Source organism: Periplaneta americana, chromosome 8 (genome assembly GCF_040183065.1).
Source record: "Periplaneta americana isolate PAMFEO1 chromosome 8, P.americana_PAMFEO1_priV1, whole genome shotgun sequence".
Taxonomy (NCBI): domain Eukaryota; kingdom Metazoa; phylum Arthropoda; class Insecta; order Blattodea; family Blattidae; genus Periplaneta; species Periplaneta americana.
The window spans coordinates 138,975,647-138,994,966 of NC_091124.1; the positions used below are offsets into that span (position 1 = coordinate 138,975,647).

Here is a 19,320-nt window from a genome sequence, read left to right on the forward strand (position 1 = left end):
TAGATCCCTCGCTATAACAGTGAATCGGTGAACAAGACAAACGCCAGTACGTCTAACTCTATAGTTGTTTTTTTTGAAAGATAGGACATGCGGACATGACAGAAGCTTTGCGATCGGAAAAACAACTGAATGTCATATAGCGTGGTAGGCCAGTTGCTATGGTAGCAACGGCTGAGTTGCCAAACTTACAGTTCCCACGTGGCGAGTGCTTAATAGCTCTCTTGGCGTTATTTATTGTGCACACAATGTTAGCATTGGTACGTTTCGTATTTGATTCTCTGTCGATTTTTGTATTGTTTTCTCACCTTCGCGTCAATTGTCAATTAATGTTTTAACGTCAGCCATCTTAAAGTCAATTGCTAGCTTCCATCAGTTGGCAGCATGATAGTCCATATTGGCAACATAGCACTGTAGTCCCAAGCTCGGCCGCTTAACTGTCATGTTCCATCTTTCAAAAAAAAAAAAAGTATAGGGGAATTCGGGGGAATATGGGCACGTTGAGAATATGGGCAATATTACGTTTTCATGTCGAAACTCTTACAACTAATTATATTTCTTCGCTAATAACGGTTAGTATAGAGTGCGAGTATCGTAATGGTTGCTGTGGGAACCGCGTTGTACAGTATTGTCTCATATCATTGTTAAAACAGCCATCTAAAACGTGAGTATTGACTTCAAAGTGTACTAAAATTTCACAATACTTATTTTAGATATGTTATATGCAATAGATTACACATGAACTTTAGAAAATAGTTAAAATCTTATAGTATACATAGAGAATACAAATCTTGAATTGCCGTTCTATTGCGTCAGACGTTGTTTTGTGAATATTTTACGGTAGAGCCAACTGTTGAAAGTAAACCCTACATGTCGGGGTAATATGGGCACTAATGTTCGGGCGAATATGGGTAAACTTAACACTTCATAAAAATGACCCTTCAATCTTGATGAAGATGGACTACAAATGATTACATTGCACCAAAAGAGCACAAAGTGGTGCATTGCATTTACCCTAAAGAAAAGGGAGAAACTTTGTGGCCAGCTTCAATAAAGCAGGGAACTACTTTCCTCCAAGTATCATTATAAAAGAAACGAGGACAATAATGACTGAAAGAACAGCTGTCTGCTGTCAGTAAGATGTACTTCAAGAAGCAGTGTGCCTACATTAACGGAGATACGAGGTGTGATCATTAAATTCCGAGTCCTGTCTCATAAGTAGAAATAAAATTACCTCATTTAAATTTGGCTGCCATCCCCTTCAAGGTAGTCCACTTGGGGAGCTATACACTGATCCCAATGTATCTGCCATTTTTGGAATGCCTCCTGGAAGTCGCGTATCTTTACCATTTATCTTTTACTTTAGTTTCCAACATTTATTTCAGTACGACGAAAGGATTCCCAATTCTGCTTTCAAACAGTGGCGCCAATTTATATGGGCTCGTGGAATCCGAGCCCACCCAATAATTTGTCGTGTTGTGAGATTTATTTAACTTAAGGCTCGTCAAATGTTTGAGCCCACCCACTGTTTTCCAAAAGTTGGCGTCACTGCTTTCAATAGTACCAAACATGTTCCGTTCTGTAGAACAGGCGTTGTCATAATGTAGTTCCAAGGTGAAACGAGTATTTGTAACCGCAAGTATTTCGTACTAGCTCAGAGCAACACTGTTATTTTGGAACATAGTATTCCAAGGTGCTGTTCCAAACAAGGAACGGTTCCAAAATAACTGTTACATTATTTTTCCCCACCTCTAGTAAGTATAGTATGCTTCGCCACTGTCTGCGACTTCAAGCTTGCAGCGTTACGCCCAAGGAAAATAGAATAGAATAGTCTATTCTATTTTCCCTGGTTACGCCTCAACCACGCGCCCCTGGAGACCATATTATCCTAGCTAACACCAATTCCCAACCCGCACCAAGTGGCAGAGTAATAGACACTTTTGCAGAAATGAAGGATAGACGCATCAAACTTATTTACTGCTCTAAGGTTCGCTGTGTATTCAGGTTGCGAGAAGGCAACCCCATTCGTTCCCGAACCAAACTCCTCTGTGCTTCTTCAGCCAGCGATCAGAGAATGTTATGGAATGGTAATGATATGGAGGTATTGACGGAATGATGTAGATGCTTAACATGGGAACACGGGAGAATCCTAAGGAAAACCCCAACTGCGACATCGCCAAGCATGTCAAGTCCTTCACAATAAGGAAATATTGTAAATAGAGCTGATTACCTGTTTGGGTTTTTTCCGAAGTTTTCCCCAACCATAAGGCAAATGTCAGGTAATCTATGGCGAATCCTCGGCCTTATCTCGTCAAATATCATCTCGGTATCACCAATCCCATCGACTCTAAATAATCTCATAGTTGATACAGAGTCGTTAAATAACCAAGTAAATTATATTTACAAAGAAACCAACTGACGAGGGAAGGCTTTGGACCTCCCGGCGAAACGTTCTGGGGTGGACAAGCATGAGACCAAAGTAACTAGATTCATTACTAGGCGGGAAGTTACCCTTGACACCGCCGTGGGGACCAGTATTGGAATACTGTACGAGAATGTCGGACTGCATTACAGCTAATGAAATCCATGCCGACGTGGTGTGCAACAAAGAGTACCGCATTCTCGGCGGCGGCGGCGGCCATATTTACTCCTTCCTCGGCAGAGAAGAGTAAGCAGTAATGCTAGAAGGAAGGTCAGACGATATCATACAAGTTGTTGTGGTTTATTGAATACAGGAGACAAGGATTAATAAACATTATTGTCATCGTGAAATGACTCATTAGAGATAACACTTTATTATTATTTATGTTATATCCATTTCAATAGGGATAACATTAGCAATTTTCTACTACAATTCTGATACCAACACTTCGACTGCCACATTTAGCAGATTGTTGTAGTGCATTTGCTATAACAGACAATTTTCTTAATAGTGAATATATTCTAGTCCTAAAATACAATGATAATACTTTTTCAAAAAATATTATAAGTTGGGAACATATGAATTGAAGTGTTAATGAATAAAGACGTCAAATCCTTTAGTGTCAACTCATTTTCTACCAATGTTTCACATTTTTCTGCATTTAGAATTATATCAAGCACGAATTAACAAAGGTATACAAGTGACATTTCCTTGTAAAACTTGAGAGTCACTAATGTGCTAATAAATTTTATAGATTCATCCCTGTAATCAGTAATTAGAGATGAAAAGCAATTTTCACAAATACTATACAACTTATTTTGTTTTATTTTGAACAAAACTGACTCTAACAAATAGTAAAGAGCTTATTGTTTACTAAAGTCAATATTTCTATTTCCAGCCTATTTCTAGCCTATATCAATATCTTCACTAGACCTTTCTGTTTCGGGTTTACTTACATCTGTACCTAGAAACTCAAGTAATTGTTCAGAATCACAAACTGCGTAATTTCCATGCTTCGTTTTTTGAGAAAAATTGAGAAACCGTAATGCAGTTTTGAATTCTTTTGCATCCGGGATTGGATTTCTGGAACGTAAAGTAGGAAATATAATTTCTAACGCATCGTGCGTTCATCTATCTAGCGTAAGATATTTGAAGTTCGCTTTATTAAGACAATTTTCTTGAAAATCAAGAACTGCTTTTGTTACCGGTACCAGTATTATACCAGTTTGACGTCCGCTTTTGTTCATCTTGATATTTTCAATTATAAATATTGTGTCATTACTTACTCATGGATTTTAAGGAACCCGGAGGTTCATTGTCGCCCTCACATAAGCACTCCATCGGTTCCTATCCTGTGCAAGATTAATCCAGTCTCTATTATCATATCCCACCTCCTTCAAATCCATTTTAATATTATCCTCCCATCTACATCTCGGCCTTCGCAAAGGTTTTTTTCCTCTCCCAACTAACACTCTACATGCATTTCTGGATTCGCCCATACGTGCTACATGCCCTGTTCATCTCAAACGTCTGGATTTAATGTTCCTAATTATGTCAGGTGAAGAATACAATGCGTGCAGTTCTGCGTTGTGTAACTTTCTCCATTCTCCTGTAACTTTATCCCTCTTAGCCCCAGGTATTTTCCTAATTACCTTATTCTCAAACACTCTTAATCACTGTTCTCTCTCAAAGTGAGAGTCCAAGTTTCACAACCATACAGAAAAATCGGTAATATAATGTTTTATAATTCTAACTTTCATATTTTTTGATAGCAGACTAGATGACAAAATCTACTCAACCCAATAATAACAAGCATCTCCCATATTTATTCTACGTTTAATTTCCTCCCCGAGTGTCATTTATATTTGTTACTGATGCTCCAAGATATATGGATTTTTCTACCTCTTCTAATTTGTATATTTCCATTTCGTATAATATTCTCGTCACGAGACATAATCATGTACTTTCTCTTTTCGGGATTTACTTCCAAACCTATCGCTTTATTTGCTTCAAGTAAAATTTCCGTGTTTTTCCTAATAGTTTGTGAATTTTCTCCTAACATATTCACGTCATCCGCATATACAAGAAGCTGTAACCCGTTCAATTCCAAACCCTCTCTGTTATCCTGGACTTTCCTAATGGCATATTCTAGAGCAAAGTTAAGAAGTAAAGGTGACAGTGCATCTCCTTGCTTTAGCCCGCAGTGAAAATATTATGTCGTTGAGAAAATTAATCATTCAAGTATAATGCTTCTCTTGTTTGTGGCTTAATGCTAATTTTGTACAACGATAATTGATTACACATTGATTAACTGCACAACAGGCATTCTTCAAGGTAATAATGGAATATCGCACTAGAAACCTGTGTTCCTACGCAAGTCTTGCGTTATACTGAGTCTCCGCAGGAGTCAATATGGCCGCCGCGTAGACATTTGTTTGATCAAAAGAATGCGGCACTCTGCAATATACACTGCTCTAGTGTGCAACAGGCCTACGGATCAAAGTCGATTTGAATATTAACTCACGTCAAACAGGGCATTATGAATCATTGTGGAAAAGACGACTGAAGTTGGTGTGAAATTAATTTGCACACTACCCACCCCTACAATATTCAGGTGCTTATTTCAATGTCAGAACGCCTTGCAAAGAAACCATACATCTGCTTTCAGGAAACGGACGGTAAATTTGGCAAACGTGTTTCCGAAACGCTACAACGTAATCAACCTCCAAATATAGAATATGACTGCAGCACCAGTGCTAAGATGTCAACAGCTCTCGTACTGTCCTGGAACCAGAACTAACAGGAGCATCGTTTCCGTTACTGGGTTCATGGTTTGGTCAAACCGACGCGAGTTTGTCGAACAAAGCCTTCGGCAACAGGACGTAAATTTAGAGACAAAGATCATATCACCTAAAACCAAAAGTTCTGCAAGCACTTTGACATCTATTTCTCTCGCCAATATAAACTTTTTACAGGACGCACGCATGGAGGAGTACATACGTTGTGATGAGAAGAATGCCATCAACCTGCACGACAGAATCTTCATTTTCAAGTTGCAATCTCTTATATACAATCAGTTTAGTGTACCACAGTACCAAACTATGATTCGCTATGCGTGGATGGCATCTGGATACTTGTCATAGGACAAGCCTCTTATGTTTCCTAATGTGTTGAACATAAATTTTGCTATTTTTGACATATGCAGCAGTCCTGATTGTGATTCCAGTACCGTGGTGCGGAATTGAACTTTGCTTGCAACACTGCCTTTTCACACAATATTACCATGACGTGGAATGAGGTATGTTTGTGATATTTATAACTTTATGTTGTTTTACATAATCTTTTTCATCATTTACATGTATCTTATGTCATAGATAAATTGTGTTAGACGTTTTATGGCTGCAAACATTGCAGGCGCTCGCTCCACTTTCATAAGCCATGTTATATGGGTTATTGACTATTGCGAAATGCCGAACTTCGCAAAAGTTACTTTGGTCCCATGTTTATCTACTCCAGAAAGGTTTTTGACGATTCTCGTCGGGAGATTCAAAGCCTTTTCTTGTAAGACTGTTTGTAAATCTTCTTCTAATAGGGCAATATGCAGTAAAGAACGTCTCCGCATAATTCGTATTTGAGAAGAAAAGTCATGCAGAGTGTGTAAATTCTATGATGACACAGCACAGCAATATTATATGACTGAAGTCCTACCTAAAACTAGAGATCGCTATTTTTGTCCACAAATTTTCAAACTAAGTAAATTCCGAGAATATTTCCTCGCGAAGTTTGTCGGTCAAATTTTTATGCACCCTGTATATAGGCCCTCTATATTTTTCCTAAGTGCACATAATATACAGAACTTTTTTTTTTCTTTGCAGCACATAACATACAACGTGATTCGTCGAACCATATTCTGTCTGTGGATCGGGGTGTTCGTCCTGGTGTGCTTGCCCTTCTTCGGCTTCGGACTGTACTTCGAGAAAGGAACGTGCATGCGATATAAAGAAGCCAAGAGAAGAGTAGACGTTGCCTATGCCTACCTGTTCTTCTTTTTTGGTAAGTACATGATATCTATACTTCAGAATTACGCAAGAAGATTCTATTAGCGACTCTAGTTACCAATGCACTAAATAGAATTTGATTTATAACCCGGAAAATGAAACCTTGTCTAAATTTCACAATCGCTGTGCATGTGTCTTCCTGCTAGTTTTTAATTCTCGCAAACACAGCCCTTGTATTGTGCTGGCAAATGCAGTTTGTAAGAAAGGTGCCGGTATTAATTGTTTAATTTTATTACAATTGAGGGGTTAGCTGGAAGAAGGGCGCAATTCGAATTACGGCGTTTATCCGTAAAGTGGCTATATGCGTTCTTTGTAGGCATTTCTACCAACCACCACAATTTTATACCTCTACTCCCAATAGATTGCAATAGAGAAGTATTATTTATTGAATTGCGTCCGTCTTCCGTCTCACTACTGTGGTTCGAGGATCGGCGAAGGTAACTGCAAGGGTGTTCGCGTTGTCTGATGAATGTTCTGATCTATCCTATCTTTCGCCTAATGAAAGCGAATATAACTTTTCTGATGTTGAAAGTATCAGTGAAAATGAATTACATACGGAAAGGTAGAAAACGGAAACGGTTTAACAAATTATGAAAGAATGATCTAGCAAGAAGAAACGAAGCTGTGTTGGAAAGAGTGAATGAAGAAAGAATGATGCTGAAACTGATCAGGAAGAGGAAAAGGAATTGCCTGGTTCATTGGTTGAGAAGAAACTGCCTTCTGAAGGATGCAATGGAAGCAATGGTGAACGGAAGAAGAGTTCGGGGCAGAAGAAGATATATGATAGACGACTTAAGATATAGGGATCATATGGGGAGACAAAGAGGAAGGCAGAAAATAGGAAAGAATTGGAGAATAATGGGTTTGCAGCGAAAGACCTGTCCATGGGCAGTCATAGTATGACTGAATGAATCTAGAAAGCGATGACGAAATTACGGCAAAGCTTACACAAGTAGGTCAGGAAAAATGGTAAAAGAAATGCAGTATTACTATTTATGTTTATCAATGGAGAATGAATATAAGATACTAATAATATGGGCGTACGCAGTGTTATAAAATATTAGATCCAGGCTAGCAGTCAGTCATTTAGGAACGACCATATTCCTGACATTTGAGCCAGTTCCTGCCAGAAGAAATATGAGATATCTACAGAGGAACAAGCCATTTTCCACTGAGGATTTTGGGAAACTGGAATAAAAAAACCAACAGTATACATTTCTTATGGGGTATTTGGAGAAGTGGACCATTAAGCAACGTCAAGAAACTGTAAAACCACAGCACCGAAAATGTTCTTTGGTATATAGTATCATGACTAAGAAGAATTTTTATGCCAGTCCTTTATTCTGCCATTGTTTAAAATATCTAAGAAACGACTGATAACTGTATAAAATATAGTGAAACTAGGTGATACTGTAATGACAGATATGAGAGGCAAACACTCCAATAGGCCTCACAAGATTTTAGATGTTGTTTATGTTAGGTTATTAGATCACGTAAAGTGGTATAGTGTTTGTAAGCCTATATCCTAGGTACTTTCAGTTAAAATGATAACTTGGAATGAGTAGGATTACTTTTTTTAATGTTGGGATAACAATTTAGCAAAAGAACATCTATATATATATATAGTAGAACATACATTGTAATTACTTTCATTATTGTAGTTGAGCCGTGCCTACTACCACGTCCGTTTACCTAGTACGTCACTTCATCCGTCAGAGCGCTCTCAGACGTCACAGAATAGATAGCGCTATCAATCCCTTCATTTGTTCTTTCCAAATAATCCTATTGGCCGGGTCATTACGTCTCACGAGGATAGAGGGGGAGAGAGTTTACCTATTTTAACGGAGATAGACGGAGCGTGACTCGGGTTCCGGTACGCGGCAGATACACTTAACAAGACTTAGGCTCTCGTACGCGGGAGATACACGGAAACAATTGGCTCAGATTCAAGCTCTCGCACGCGACAGAAACATTTAACAAGACTTAGCATTTTGGTACGCGGCAGATATAGACAAGGCTTTGTACGTGCTGGAGATAGATCAGTGGAGTAGTTAAATTGCGTCGTGTGTGTTTGGGATTTTAGTGGATCGTAGTTTGAAATATCGCTTGCTAGTGAAACGTCTTGGGGGCAAGTTTTAGTATTTGCATCGAGTAACATATTTGTGAGATATATATGTGTTTGAGGTAAATTGTATTGGGAATTATGTAAGGAGATATGATTTGAAATGTGAGTTTATGTTCCGAGACGGTTAGAGTGATAAGGCAGCGATTACGGTCTCACATATGGTTTTAGTGTTTTTCCTGCTCCATTTTGTTTGTTGCTTTCCTTCGCCGCTATTTTCTTATCATGTGCGTCGAGTTTAGTTGCTATTTAAATGAACCTTGAAATTGGAATTATCGTCCGTTACTTATTACGTGCATCTGTCTCCATCCCTCTCTCTCTCTCCGTTGGGTATTCATTTTGTAAAGTGCAGAGATTTGTGTTAGTGCTATTTGCACAGTTTATGTGAGCAATATGTGCAATGGGTAATGTATAGTGATCTGTCATGTAATGCCTTATGCTAGGTAGAGTTTGTCTCTTATTGAGTGTACATGTATTTTTAGTTTGGTTAGTCAGACTGAGTGGTATCTATGGTCGAATGGATCATGTATTAAGTTAATGTGCTGGCTGGGTGTTGTGTTCAGATTCATACTCAGATAGTTAATATATATATATATATATATATATATATATATATATATATATATATATATATATATATATTTGAAGAGTGGTTCATGAACATATAGTTAATAAGTTAGTCACTGATGGTCGAGAGACGGCTATATTAGATGGTTTAATCACTTATAAGTGTGTTGGCCTCAGCCTTGTGATATTTACATGATTTACATATCTTGGGGATATCATTTTTAGATTAGTTTGTCCTATTTTCACTCATCTATTTCATGTTTATTGTTATTTCATTTTTCATTTATGTACATTGTTACTTATTATTGTTAATTATATTTGTTTTACAAATTCACACTAGTCATTCTAAAAGTCTTCCACTGCGCACACCCAATCCTTTCAATGTGCCGTCCACCTGGCGAAAGCAGCCAATATAAGAAAGATAAAGAGGAGGAGTGGATGATCGTACCACCGCCCTATATCTAACATTTCCTATAGGAATATTAGAAATATAGAAAAGTTACAGTATTGCAGTATTTTCAACCTTCTTCTATGGAAGAAGGGCATAATTTAAAAAATTGAATGCTTCGTTCTCGTATAATATTTGAACATTAACCATGGAACTCATTGTAGTCACAAGAGAACATATTACCCTACAATATATATATATATATATATATATATATATATATATATATATATATATATATATTAATAGTGTCATATTGCAGCAAGAGGTGTGGGGTACAGATAGTTGTTGATTATCTCAAAACTATGTTTTCTGAGTTACGCCCTTCTTCTAGCTAACCCCTCAATTTATATTAATATTTACAAAATTTATAAGCAGGAACCTACTGAGTAGAATATATTCACAAAAATTATTATTCCAGGATAAATTTACACAAATATGGTACGAGAAGAAATTGGACAAATTCATCAATAATTTATACCTAAACGCTTTACTACTGCAAGTCTTAAACACAGATAAAATTCTCTTGTCAAAAATAATCCTGAATTAAAGTCTCAACAATAAAATATTTAATAGTAAAAGTAAACATTCAATTAATATTTATTTAATGTTATTTATTTTGCATATTCTTCCCTAAATCATGTTCATTTTGTCTATTTTAATTAATGTTTATTAGTTTTACTCTACACTAGTCTGTGTTTTCATCATAAAGTTATTATAATATTGATATTGTATTAACATTACTGAACTGCCCCGGACAACGAGTTCTGCTCATTCGAGTGTCGCTGGAATATAAAAGAGCTTTCCTTTTCGATTTTGATTTTTCTTTTCCCTCCGTAATTATTTTTCTTTATTTTAAGATTTATTTTCATATACTGTTATTTAAAATTATTCTTTATATTTTCAATAATATAATATTATAAAATCTTTGCATATACACATATTTTTTGTTAGCAGTAAATTCAAATTCAATTATTATACAGAATTACAAGTTATGTAAACTTTAGCTACTGAAGTCACAATGTTATACCAGTTTTGTCATAAACAAATCTTACAATTATCAAATTTCAATATTTAAATCATTCTCCAAATTGTCAAAGACCCGTAATTTTGACAAAAGTAATTATATTCTTCGTACTGACACTCCTTCAGTCACTGTTATAATGAACGTGTCCGACATGGATCTCATGATATGTTCAATTCATATAATAAACTTAGTTATTTAGATAACTCGTAAATTTTGTAATCTTTTAGAAATGTTTATTTGTCTTTATCATTATCCTGTCCTACTTCTTGAATAACATATGCATTCGCAGAATTAGAGCGCTTCATTTATTATACCCGGAATATTCAATTGTAAATGTTTTTACAGGTGATGAACTAGGTCATGTATTTATGACACCTAGAAAACCATATGCAAACATTCTTTGCACTTTGACAGTGTTAGCGGGTACATGGTAAACATTCGATATTGTGTAGTAAATCGAGAATCATCCATTCCAATCTTATGATCACTACAAAATAAATTCTCACTTGTACTGACTGCTAGACGCACCGGAAAACATTTCTAATCACTGGGACTGAGTAAATCTAACTGCCTTGTGTTAGTTCTGTGTAATGGAATGAATGGATGAATGACTGATAATGAATTAATTAATTATATATATATAAACACAGGGTGAAAGGGGTATAACTGTATTAATTTTTAATTTAAACTAGTAATAGATATCAATAAAACTAGTAGATAAGTTCGAATAACCGTTTCCCTATTTATAATGATTATGGAAAAAATCGAGTTTCTATTGAGAGATTGGAAGTGGATATGGTGCAACAGCGCAATGCTTTGTTTACAGCTGTGGAAGTACAAAATCGAAAGCTTTTGGAGGTCTTTCAGTGAGGGGGCAATCGATAACAGCTCATTTGTAGGTCAGTGTGCTTCCTAAAGACGAAAATTCATACCTGCGCTGTTATTTTTACGAATAAAATAAACAGAACGAGATACTTAAAGATAACCTTGCAATTCATAATGACAAACATACGTAGGTTAATTCTCAACATCAGTAGGCCTATTGTATTAAGATTTTGTGAACACCAAAAAATTATTAACATATCCATACCTTCAGATGAATTACGCTAAAAAAATAAAAACAAATTGCATTTGAATTTGGGTAGTAATAAATTCTGTGCAGAACAAATAAAAAAATAAAATAAACGGTAGGCTGGTAACCGCGGCTCTCGATTTCTGCACGCTAGGATCACACATCCAGTCTCTTAACACACATGTCACAGCAACAAACGTTCTCGGATTTGGCATTTTTCTGTTAGGTAATCTCATCTGAGACAGCCTTACTGATTCAAGGAAATTCTGCCTTGATTCCCCATCAATAAAAAAAATTCTAGGTACTCACGTTTAGTAAATTTTGGCATTGTCCTTAATAGACTATACGCTTAGAATTCTATGAAATGACTGGCATAAGTGTCTTGCTACTGTATTACTGAGGTACAACGTAAGAACGCAGATAAACAGTGTACACTTGTCGAGCAACCCTTAAGTACAGCAATACCAGATTTCCCTGAAGGTTCCATCACACTGTAAATGCGTTTTTAATTAGTTAATGTTGTACGTTATTACACAAATGAAGCGTTTATTTTTTAAGAAAATATGACAAAGGAATATTTTCTTCGGCTTGTTCTTCGCATTGATAACTTATCACTCATATGTTTCAATACGCAATAATTTTATCATAAATGGGATTCAAACTTCAGACACAATTTTTTTCGGCTAAACAGTTATTCAAATACCAAAATTACATTTCACTTTTCGGTTACTTACAACCTAAAGACTCTGTTCTTAAAATTAATGCAGTTATATCCTTCTCACTCTGTATATATAGTTCGCCAAAAATATGTATACACTCTTTGTCAGACTGTATCGGGATATTGATATTGTCAATTGATTTGAATTATGAGTATGTTGTAATATGGTCTTTCGCTCAATAGATGTCGGTACTTTCATCACCGATAGTGAGAAAACAAAATGACTGGAGCACGCTTGATGGTCGAGCAGCGAAAATGCATTCTGAAGTGGTTTATGAGGTTTTATAATGCCGTTGTAGTACAGCGTCAGTGGAGGCGGGAGTACGAAACAAAACCCCCAACACGCCTAATAATTAAACGCATTATTGACAAGTTTGAGGCGCATGGAACGATTTGTGATATTCACAAAGGAAGATCGAGAAGACCGCGTATAGCTACAAATCCTACTTCGTCGGCTCTCGTGTTGGAAAAGTTTGTTACTTCTCCACAGAAGTTTGCTACGCAATGTGCACGTGAAGTGGGATTAGCAGTACAAGTGTACGACTAATTCTGAAAGCTGCTAAGTGAAAAGTTTATATACCACGATTACTGTACGCGATTAATGACGACGATCCTGATCGTCGAATGCAATTTTGCGAATGGTATCAGCGAATGGTAACTGAATACGAACAATTTGTGACGAAGATAATGTGGTATGATGAGCCCATTTAAACATAATAGAACAGTGAATCGGCGTCTACCGGGCACCGGAAAATCCGCATGTTCATGTGGATAAGGCGGTCAATCTACCAGGGGTTCATGTATGATGTGGACTATCTTCTAGGGGCTTAGTAGGGCTCTTTTTATGGTATTGTCACTGGAGAAGTGTACCTCGAAATGTTACGCACTTAAATTTTACCAGGTGTACGTGCGCTTTATGGGGCTGATGATGTCTTCTAACAACACGACTGGGCGGTGCCGTACGAGCTTTCCTGGATGACAATCTGTAGGGACATCGGATTGGACGAAGGGGGCCCATTGAGTTCCCCCCACGGTCGCCAGATATAACCCCTATGGATTTTTACATGTGGGGAACTGTGAAAGATCAAGTCTACCGACGTAAGCCGCGCAGGCTGGAGGACCTTCGCCAGGAGATTACAGCGGCATGAACAGCGATCTCCATTCAAACACTGACCGACGTAGCTGCGGCGACCGCTCCGTCGTTGCGTTATGTGTCTGGCCGCCAACGGTGAACATTTTGAACATCTAAAGTAACCATGTGCTTAACTGAAGACAGTACTACTGTGTGATCAGTATTTGAATGTAAAACAAACACATAATAAATAGTTTTCGTTCCTTAAAGAGTCATTCATTTAGTTTTCTGCCTAAGGGCAGGTCTTTCACTGCAAACCCAGCTCTCTCCTTTCCTATTTTCTGCCTTTCTCTTCGTTTCCTCATATTATCCATATAGCGTAATGTCGTCTACGATCTGATATCTTCTTCTACCTCGAACTCTTCTACCGTTCACCATTCCTTTCAGTGCATCTTTCAGAGGCAGTTTCTTTTCAGCCAGTGACTCAACCAATTTCTTTTCCTCTTCCTGATCAGTTTCAGCATCATCCTTTCTTCACCCACTCTTTCCAACACAGCTTCATTTCTTATTCTGTCTGTCCACTTCACACGTTCCATTCTTCTCCATATCCACATTTCAAATGCTTCTATTCGCTTCTCTTCACTTCGTCGTAATGTCCATGTTTCTGCCCCCATACAATGCCACACTCCATACAAAGCACTTCACTAGTCTTTTCCTTAGTTCTTTTCCCAGAGGTCCACAGAAAATGCTCATTTTCCTGTTAAATGCTTCCTTGGCCATTGCTATCCTCCTTCTGACTTCCTGGCAGCAACTCATGTTACTGCTTATAGTACATCCCAAGTATTTGAAGCTGTCCACTAGCTCGACTGCCTCATTTAGAATTCGCAAGTATATCTCCTGCATTTTTCTTCCTATGACCATGCTCTTTGTCTTAGGTGCATTTATCTTCATCCCATACTGCTCACAGCTGTCATTTAGCTCCAGTAGCATATCTTTTAGTATCATTTCCTCTTCTGCTAACAACGCCATATCATCAGCAATTACGCCACCGGCATGGCACAGTCGGTTAAGGCGCTTGCCTGCCGGTCTGAAGTTGTGTTCGGGCGCGGGTTCGATCCCCGCTTGGGCTGATTACCTGGTTGGATTTTTCCGAGGTTTTCCTCAACCGTAAAATGAATGCCAGGTACTCTAAGGCGAATCCTTGGCCTCATCTCGCCAAATACCATCTCGCTATCACCAATTTCATCGACGCTAAATAATCTCATAGTTCATACAGCGTCGTTAAATAACCAACTATCATCAGCAATTCGATTCCCGGTCGGGGCAAGTTACCTGGTTGAGGTTTTTTCCGGGGTTTTCTCTCATCCCAATATGAGCAAATGCTAAGTAACTTTCAGTGTTGGACCCCGGACTCATTTCATCGGCATTATCACCTTCATCTCATCAGACGCTAAATAACCTAAGATGTTGATAAAGCGTCGTAAAATAACCTACTAAAATAAAAACTCATCAGCAAATCTTATGCATTTTATTCTTATTCCTGCTACTATCACTCCCCCATATTCTGAAAATAATTCTTTACTGAATCCTCCAAGTAGATGTTAAAAGGGGTAGGTGATAAAGGACATCCTTGATGTATTCCTCTTCCAATTTCACTTTCTTCTGCCTTCTGACACTTTTTGGAGGACTCTGTATAGAACAAATACAAAGAAAACAAAACAAAACAACATTAACTCCTAATTTAGGCCTACCGGTAGCCTATTTCCATCCAGTGATAATATTACCCATTGCAGTACTATTAAATAACACAGCCCCTTATATTCTCTGCCCCCTCCCCCTCGGCCAATTACATCCTGAACTGTTGCAATTTTGCCATAAATTTTCTCATACACACAAAGAATTTGGATTTTGTTATTCAATATATCATAAATTGTTCTGTGTAAGGGAAACTAATTACACAACTGTACTAGTAACTTCCGAACATCGCAGAATACAAGAGAGACAGGTCTATCATCTGTTGAAGGTAAATAAATGTTGACTTTCCTGCCGAGTTTTGTTATATCATACATAATAGTAATTATTATTATTATTATTTTATTATTATTATTATTATTATTATTATTATTATTATTATTATTACCTTTGTTGAAAACTTAGGGACACAATCTAGACTATACTACTCTGTAGTGTGTACATATTCGTCCAACCGGATATTACGTCTGCTGCTTGTAATCCTTTAGTCGCACCTGAGTGTACTCGTTAATCCTTAGACTCTTAGAGAATTTATTTCAACCGATTAGAATAGCAGACAAAGTGCCCCAAATCCTCTTCTGCCTCCACACATACGTTTTATGAAAGTGTAATTCTAATAAAATTGGCCTCCTTCCCGCCACAGATAAGCCCCGCGGGAGCTCCTTTGGGACTCTGAACCCATACGAATTTTATGCTTCTGGTTTTACGAGTAATACAGTTGCTGTCTCTGTGGCAGTTCATGAAGCATGCGCACCTGCACATAAAGACAGAGGTTCAAGACTCCCCCGGTAACAATGCACCATGCCGCAAAATTATTGTGTGAGGGGCAAGTGGATCTATATCGCATATTTTTTAACTGGAAACGATAAGGATCAGGCACAGAACTTTTCACCCCCCTAGGAAATATCCCTTAATATACATTTGATATCAGAATGTGACCCCTAAGGTTGTTCTGGAAATAACGTATGAAATGTTTTCACGATCAGTCACACATATTATACTCAGAAAGTACTAAATCATTCCAATAAATTAGCGATTTAGAATCTTAATTTGTCTTTATATATTTATTATTTGGATGATAAGTAATTCGAATTTTAATGCATTAGATTATACAAATTAATTATTTAAATAATAATTCGAGTCCGGTAAATTGTGACAACTTTTGACATTTTCTTCGTATTTCCAATAGGCCTAAATAAAAAAAAAATTATGTGACTTACACTTACGAGGCCCATAAATACTTCTTTCTTTTCAACATGAAACGTCTATGTTCGCGTTACAAGAGAGAAACATTGTAAGTCTGATGTCATTCATGATAGCGATAATGATGATGATGATGACGATGATGATGATGACGATGATCATAGGAAGGATGATGATAGGAAGAAAACATTTACAAGGAACACGATCGCACGTCCTTGCAAGAGAAAGTAGGGCTGTCAGGAAAAATCTGTGTGATCTCGAAGTCTATTGATCACTTTTCTCACTCCCCGGATAGTAGTTAGCCGCATCTGTGGCTCAAGCCGTGTTCCATCCAGGTAGTTCGGGTTCGATCGCCGGCGATGTCGTGATTAAATTTGTTAATGGACAAAATAGACGTTGCAACGACTTTTTCTCAGGATACTCTCACTTTCCTGAGTAACTCCACCAACATTTTCCATCTTCCCCTTATTCATCTGTCGTCTGTAGTATTTAAAAATCGATTGGGTTGAGGTGGTACGTGTTTTCAATGTTGATTTTTTTTATTTTAATTGGTTTATTTCATGACGCTTTATCAACTATGATGGTTACTAGCGTTTGAGTGAAATGAAGATGATGCTAGCGAAATTTAATTCATGGTTCAGCGCCGAAAGTTACCCAGCATTTGCTCTCAAGGTGTTGAGGGAAAACCCGGAAAAACCTCAATCATCAATAGCCGTTTCTACTGTAATATATTTAGGTTCTAAAACCTATTTGGCGAAGAAAAAGTTTATAAACAAATTAAAAATTAGTACAAGTTCGAAATCACTTGGATATTTTTTTCCATTTTTTCATTACTTAAACTACAAAAATGCATTACGATATATTATACATCATTCTCTATAAATCAGGAATAGTACAATACATTACGCACGAGTCAGTAATCTCTTTAGTGCTCTCAAGCAATTATAACAAAAATTATAGTTTGCTCTACATTACGTACGAATTAGTAACCCCTTCAGTATTTTCAAATAATTATCCAGAAACACAATAGCTTGCACTACATTACGCATGAATCAGCAATCCCTTCAGTATTCTCAAATAATTATGTGTGTCACATAATTGAACTCTTAGTAATGTATTGTCTAATTTCATTAAATTGTGTAGCTGACGTGAGATATGAATGCCTTTACATGGGACTGATATGCTCCGACACTAAACAGTACAATTTCAGGCAAAATAAAATTGGCGTTAACCTACTCTTGCGGAGATTAAATTTTTGTAATTGCTATTGATAATAGGGTAAGGTTGCCAATATCGCTCCACTTTAGCATTTATAATTTTTATTGAACAATACAGTTTTTATTTTCTGCATTCCTTTACAGAGATACATTCCCAGAACATTTACCTTTCATGCAAAAAAGAAATCTTTGAATTTGATTTAATATTTTTTTAATTAGAATGACATTTTCGAAACACTTGTCAGTGGTGCCATTTAGCCAACTGGTTTCTTAAATGGCACCTGCGGCTTCTTAAATCGGACCTCTTTACCTGCAGGTAACAGGATGAAGGAAAGCTTTAAATATTGAACATATTGAACACTATTTAATATGAATAATGTAATAAATGCAAATTACAAGTTTATTGAAATTAATGAAAGAGACAAACGCATCTTCAAATGAAATTGAAAAAATAGAGCATAAATTACCTAACATTTAAACTGCCTGACTGCGTTTTTTATTGTTACACATTTGTCATGTGCTTCACCAGGCAGTTCAGACTGTAAACTGCGTCACCTTTTCTCCGCGATTTTCTCGAAGGCGCCTAAGAACTGCTTCTTGATATAGCTGTCTGAAATGGTTTGAAGATAGAAACATCTAAAGGCTGGGCCTATTAGTATTATGAAGCTGAAACAGGAGCACACCATTTTCCCGAGATAATCTAGCTTCTAAATTTTTGGAATGGGTCGTATAGGTGAACATACAGAAGCAGCACTTTTTTCTATGGCAGGTTTGAGTGGCAAATAAAATGTTTGACTATTCGACAAATAGTTCACTGTTGATGTAACCTGACTCAGAGCAAACAAATAACGTTCCTGGAGAAGCATCATCTGATAATGTAGGATGCACTGTTTGACTTTTAAAAATTATCATAGGTGTCACAATACACCTGGTGCGCTTGTACAGCACACAATTGGTGTATTAACGCCCTTTTCACCACTTGATATTGCACCCACCTGATGCATTCCTAGTTCAGTTAAAATTTTCTACGGCTAGAGTTGCTACAGTTGCTCATATCGCACCGGTGCGAATTAGGCACCTACAAAGTGGTGCGAATTGAGAAACTACATCATAAGTTATTATTACCTTCATTTTAGCCTATAGTAACTATGTTCGCAAATCGTACTAAGTTAAATGTTCTTTAATATTTCTTTATACCAATAACATCTTAGGATTATGGATTGCTTTGCATACAAATCCGTTATTTAGTTACAAAATGTTAGCTAAATATACATGAGCGATTATAATAGATACACTATCACCACACTGCAGATACAAAGAAATGGCAGAAATCAAGTGATATGGTAGATTGTAACAATACCACTAGGTGCCACACTACTGCAGTAACTTGTTTTAAATTAGCAGTGGTGCCATTTAGAAAGTTGTAGAATTTATGCTACTCTACCCTAGATCCCAAAGTAAAATTTCGATCTTTCTCCTTAGGACCAGATTCGCCTTATTATCTACCTTGTTATCTAAACCAGTAATATTTTGTATGGAATTTTCACCTTTCCCTCGCTTAGTGACCTGAATTCCTGGTGTTATACAATCTATACCGGAAAGATTATTTAAAGTTATTTTCATTTCAAGCTTTCATAATATATCT

General features: G+C 37.0%; 1 protein-coding gene across 1 annotated transcript in view; it reads left to right on the forward strand.

Moving 5' to 3' along the window:
* Positions 1 to 6,204: 6,204 nt before the first annotated feature.
* Positions 6,205 to 19,320, forward strand: part of LOC138705091 (alpha-1A adrenergic receptor) — a 160,212-nt gene continuing 147,096 nt past the window's right edge. Inside the window, exon 1 of the mRNA XM_069833709.1 lies at positions 6,205 to 6,472. Within this exon, the coding sequence (XP_069689810.1) occupies positions 6,220 to 6,472 (253 nt within the window). The 5' untranslated portion in view covers positions 6,205 to 6,219. The remainder of the gene's footprint in view (positions 6,473 to 19,320) is intronic.